This window comes from Peromyscus maniculatus, chromosome 6 (assembly GCF_049852395.1).
Source record: "Peromyscus maniculatus bairdii isolate BWxNUB_F1_BW_parent chromosome 6, HU_Pman_BW_mat_3.1, whole genome shotgun sequence".
Taxonomy (NCBI): Eukaryota; Metazoa; Chordata; class Mammalia; order Rodentia; family Cricetidae; genus Peromyscus; species Peromyscus maniculatus.
The window spans coordinates 110,488,941-110,494,724 of NC_134857.1; the positions used below are offsets into that span (position 1 = coordinate 110,488,941).

The following is a 5,784-nucleotide window of genomic DNA, read 5'->3' on the forward strand; positions in this document are numbered from 1 at the left end:
TCCTCCAGGGCTGTCCACCATAGGAGACTGGTCACTTACTAAATGTGGAGCCTGTTTTGGCTACACTGGCTGGCCACAAGCCTCAAGCATCTCTACTAGTTATATACACCTTCCCACTTCCACACCTGGGACCACAGACATCATCTTGTCTGGCTTTTACAGGTGCCAAGGCTTCTCAGATTATTTTCTGAGCCAATTCTCAAACCATGGAAAATTATGACATAAGATAACTGTGCTGTCCTAGCTACTTAACTCTCAGAAGTGGTACTTGGAGCATCTGATGGATCTCAGTTGTCTAGGACATTGGGAGTAATAAACCCTCTGCTATCATTCAAGGAACCCAGATCCAGCCCTCCCCCAAATCTAGTTTGAGACAGGTTTTTGCAATGTAACTCAGGCTGTCCTCTAACTCACAATTCTCTCCTGAGTGCTGGGACAAGGGCAATGTGTACTCAGCCCATCACATTTTTTTTTTTTTTTTTTTGAGACAAGAGATTCTCCATAGTTTTGGTGCCTGTCCTGAATCTTGCTCTGTAGACCAGGCTGGCCTCAAACTCAGAGAGATCCGCCTGGCTCTGCCTCCCGAGTGCTGGGATTAAAGGTGTGCGCCATGGCCGCCTGGCACACTTAGGTACCACCTTCAAATACTCCAGCAACAGTAGGTCTAAAAGTGTTTGCACCTTAAACTCAGTGTTCAAACGCCAGCTTGGCTACTTTCTAGAATCCCATTAGCGTTTTGCAAACTGCCAATTAACTTTACCTAGCCAAGCACAAAGGTTATAAGGGGTCCTGTTCATGCAGAAACCCCAAGTTCAAGTTAGCCTGAGCTATACAGCTAGACCATGTCTTGTAAGATTTTTGTGTAGGAGTGTTTACCTATATATATGGACACCATGTAGGTAACTGGGACAGAACCCAGGTCCTCCCTAAGAACAAGTGCTCTTAATTGCTGAGCTATCTTTCCAGCCCTGCCTTTAACAACGGAAAGTATCTTTTATTTACAGGCTATCAATTTGAGAAGGAGCTGGAGGGAAGCTACATATTTAAACTGAAAAAAAAAAAAAAATCAATAAAAATTTGTATGAGTTTTTTTGGAGGGAGGAGGCTGGTTCAGATAGGGTTTCTCTGCACGGCCCTGGTAGTCCTCAAACCCAGATCACCTGCCTCTGCCTCCTGGGTGCTAGGATTAAAGGCATTTGCAAGAGTGTTGTTTCTAATTGCAGCACATGCATGCAGTGCCAATGGAAGGCAGAAGAGGGTGACGTCACTGGAACCCCAGTTGCAGTTAGGAGTTACAGGGTGGGTGCTGGGAACTAAGTAACTCTTCAACAGCAACTGCGCATAAACGACCCTAGATTTCTGCCTTTTACTGTAAGTTATCAGGAAAAACCTCCTCTGCAGACATGTTTCAGCACTAGCTAATGAGGTAATGGCTAAATCTGGGCAACACAAAGGAAATACATCAGGAAATATAAATGGGATTTATATGGCTCTTGGACCCATGCTAGCTCTCAGCATTAAAGAGCCTCAGAAAACTTGTTCAAACCAGCATTAACCACCCAAAATAAAGCCCATATTTTAATGTCCCAACCTGAACTATAAATCCAACAAAAACCAAAATCTGAGTTATCTTAGAAGTAGGTGTTCCAAGACCCAAAGTCTTAAAAGATGTCATTCCATAGCCTGAAGCTCGAGTCTCTGGTTTGGTGGTATAAAGGAGATATTATGAAATGGCTTAGTGGTATTAAGACAGGGACCATTCTCAAACCACTCCCAATCAGAGTAACTACTCAAGATTCTAGTAACCATGACGTCCTGCTATTGCTTCCCTATGAGAAAGCAACCAATTATCTATTAGTCCTTAACTACTAAACAAATCACAGGTAACAGAACCACAGACAAGCCTTGACCTTTATTATTTAAAAAGCTGCATCTTTATTTCGCTTTCTGACTCTGTGCTTGTGCCTTCAACACCTTCACAACAATTTTCTGCTCCTCAATAAGGAAAGCCCGCTTGATCCTAGGAAGAAAAACAAACTTCAATTATCATTTAACACAGGAAAGTTATTATAAGATGGAGCAAAACAAGACCCTAGAAAAATGTACCAACATCCACAGCTTGTGAGATTACATGAACAAACATTTACGGATGGCAATTCTCCAATTCCAAGCAGTCTTGCCTGCTTCATAACTATAAATAAAACAGGTTATGCTGGCTAGTTTTTTATCAACTCGAACACAAGCTACTCCCATGGGAAGAGGGAACCTCAATCAAGAAAATGTTTGGGGCAGTGAACCCAGACTGGCGGTCCTGGGTGCTCTAAAGTGGCAGGCTGAGAAGTCATAGACAAGCCAGTCAACAGCACTCTTCCATGGCTTCTGCTTCAGGCCCTGCCCTGATTTCCCTCTGTGATGGGACTGCTCCCTGAAGTGGAAGATGAAATAACCCCTCTCCAAGTTGCCTTTGGTCATGGTATTATCAAGCAATGGAAACCTCACAAAGACAATACCCAAAGATGACAGGACTATCAGTTAAGACAATTTCCTGGAAATATATTCCCTACACCAGGATCCAGGACATGTTTTCCTTAAAAAAACAGCTAGCTGCTAAAAACTAGCTCAGGGGCAAAGAAAGGAGCCAAGTATACCGTCTTAACAGATGGGCCCAAACCTAGATTCAGTAGGCCAGGAACCAAATATGCCCAACATCAAATCCCTCTAGCTCAAAAATACATGACCTCAGCCCTTCACCCCCCCTCCCCTTCACTTCTTATCCTTACTGTCCCAGGTCAAACACCAGAGTCTGGACTATCCTTTGTTTGTATCCTTCAGGCTCAGCCTCAAATGTCTCCCGTTTCTTCAACTACATGAAATTTATCTTTTAAACCTTAAAGTTCAGTTCGCCTGTTTCACAGAATTTTTGCCCCGTGTTTGTATTAATGTACTAGGCCTTACTCCCTAATGAACTACTTCCAAAAACAGGGCAGGCAGATTGTCAAAAAAAATTTATCTAAACACTTGGCTAGAGCGTTTTATAAAACTACCCAAATAAACCAGAGTCCAAACCCCACCCACCTCCGAATCCCCTGCTCACCAACTCTGTGTCCTTTCCACGGATACTCTAGGTGCTGACCCTTTCTAGTCATCTGAACTTAAACCCCCCAGAAGACTCATCCAGGTGCACTGAGTGTTAGCCGGCACTCCACAGTTATAACTCTACACCACCCTTACCCACGATTCTTTGTAACATCCCAAAGATTCACCCCTCCCTGCCAAACCCTGTCCACGTCGGCCTTAGGGGGCAGGGCAAGCACATTTCCTCTTCCCTGCAAACCCTCATCTTGTTACACGAACGACTTCACCATTTACCCCGCTGGAGTCCGTTTCTGGTTTACTAAATGATTCTCAGCTTTGCTTCAAATTTACCTGCTCCTATATACCAGGACTGAGGTTCCTATACCTTATAGGCCATCTCCTCCCCAGCTGCCCACTACCAAATACTAATTCACCGTTTCTTTCCCGTCTTTTCTCTCAAAACCAAAGCTATGTGAAAGATGCCTGCAAATCCTGACATGATACGAGTATCGGTGTTCTGTACAACATTAGCTGTCAAGGGAAGACTCAGTAACGCTGGCACGCAGCACAAGAGAAACAGTGCCTGGCACCTCACTCACCTGTCGCGGACACACTTGGCACACATGGACCCACCGTAGGCCCTGCTGACGTGCTTCTTGGTCTTAGACAACCTCATAAGGACTTTCGGTCTCACAGCCCGAACCTGTATAATGAACAGACTGCAATCACCTTGCGGTGCTTAAGTAAAAACAGGCATTTCCTAGTAGTAACTACAAACGGAAACCAGGCTACAGAGGGAAAAGGCTTCTGCTTCCCCCTGAAAAGCATTTCAGAGCCATTTCTCACACTGGGTATTGAAGAAAATGATCTATGTTCTTGGCAGATGTGGATCCCGGGTATCTAACAATTCCCAATCACCTATCTTAGTAGTCAGCTGCCTTCAGTCAATTCCCCACCGGCGCACTCAACTCTCAAAGGGTACTCACCCCTCGAAGCCTGCCTGGGCACACACCGCATGCCGATTTAGGTGCTTTTCCAACCTTCTTGGTATAAAGGTAAACAATCCTGTTGCCAGGGGTCCGAGACCTAGGAAGAAGGGTGTGAGCAGCTCAGTGTCAGGAGGTGACAATATCTTAAAATATTTTAAATTTGAAAGAAAATACTTACAGCCTAGTTTTGTTAGAGGCTGTGTTGTAGGAAAGCCTACGACGGTATGTCAAACGCTGGACCATCCTGAGTGCCTAAAATTTAAAAACAATCATCTTTTCACTGTAAACATAAATCACATTTCACAGCACCATCACATAGTGCATCTTACATACTTCCACACATTTATGCAGTCTAAAGAATTCCACATTTAAAAACGATTTGCATTTAGAGATAATTGGTGGTAGACTACTTGTAGTCAAGTATGGAACTGGTTAAAATCCTGACCATGGGCTCATTCCTCAAGGAGCCTGTTTTGTTTGGCGTCTAGACAAAACACTAACCAGGAAAGCTGGACAAACACCCATTTAAAAAGTGAGAACAGGTGAGGCCCTCGAGCTGAATCCTCAGCAATGCCCATAGCTGACAATACAGAGCCAGCCGCCGGCCTCTTCTAGGACAGTATTTCCCCCTAGTTTATACAGCTGCCAACAGGATGAAGACATTCCCTGTCTCATCCTCCGTGGCGCTGGCACCTGGTAAGGTATCCGTTTAGGACCTAGATGTTGTCCACCTATGAACGGGGCCCGTTTTCGTGCCGTTCACAGCATGTAAACAACGCTCCAAGCTGCAGCGGCAATGCGTTTGGAACCCGGACCCCGAACACGCTGGACAAGCAAGCGATCTACACACACACACACACCTACACCTACACACACACGCTATCCCTTACGTATTCTCCACTAGTTTGTGTGTGTGTGTGTATATGTGCATATGTATACATGTGTATATGTATATATGCTTATGTGCATGTGTGTGTGGGGTGTTTATATGTCTTTTTTAATTTACCTGGACAAGCAAGCGATCTACACACCTACACACACACTCGCCCCGGCAACCTGGCTTTCAAGTGAGCTGCCCCAAGCCCCAGAAGCGCAGGCCAGGCACGCGCAGCCAAGCTAGCCTGCCTTCCGAACCTTACGCACCCCCACTTGATGTAAGGGGACCCCGGCTGGCGGGCACCTGAACCCACACCGACGACCGGCGCAACCTAAGGCGCCACGATCCGGTCTGTGGCTCCATCGCCGGGGCGCACCCCGCCACCACCCCTGCTAATCACGTCTCGCTCGCCACCCGCCCTCAGGACCGGCGTCCACGGGGTGGGGTGTGTGTGGGGCCACCGGAGGCTGCGGTCCCTACCCGAGGGCTCCACCGTCGCGGCCGCCGAGCGCTTTACGGCCACGACCGGAGCCGAGGCGCGCGGGGTCCCGGCTACCCTCCGCTTCGGCAGCGCCGCAGAGACCGGGGGGCTCCCCGACTCGGCCGCCACACTCCCCTGCTCGCCCCTCACCCTCACGCCGGCGGCAGCACCGTCCCCCTAAGGCGTCCCGCCCGCCCCGCGCCCCGGATGGCTGCGGATTGTACACAGAGCCAACGCGGAGCGGACACCAGGCACCATACCTCTCAGCACCGTCCCCGGAAGAGGAAAAGGAAGGGGCTGGGCGAGTTCAAGGGGTCACGTAGGACTGCGCAGGACAGGAAGTATGTCAGAGGCGGAGGTGG

The 5,784-nt window shown here is 47.7% G+C and overlaps 1 protein-coding gene across 2 annotated transcripts; it reads right to left on the minus strand.

Moving 5' to 3' along the window:
* Positions 1 to 1,893: 1,893 nt before the first annotated feature.
* Rpl34 (ribosomal protein L34) lies at positions 1,894 to 5,747 on the minus strand. 2 transcript variants are annotated; one of them, XM_006970374.4, is made up of 5 exons: positions 5,683 to 5,747; positions 4,243 to 4,316; positions 4,062 to 4,161; positions 3,675 to 3,778; positions 1,894 to 2,020 (listed from the first exon to the last, which is right to left on the minus strand). In XM_006970374.4, exons 2-5 carry the CDS (start codon positions 4,305 to 4,307, stop codon positions 1,936 to 1,938), a joined length of 354 nt encoding a protein of 117 aa, XP_006970436.1. In that variant the 5' UTR covers positions 4,308 to 4,316; positions 5,683 to 5,747; the 3' UTR covers positions 1,894 to 1,935. The 2 variants fall into 2 exon arrangements, with proteins under 2 accessions (XP_006970436.1, XP_042135869.1); XM_042279935.2 differs by lacking the exon at positions 5,683 to 5,747 and adding an exon at positions 5,422 to 5,512.
* Positions 5,748 to 5,784: the final 37 nt, after the last annotated feature.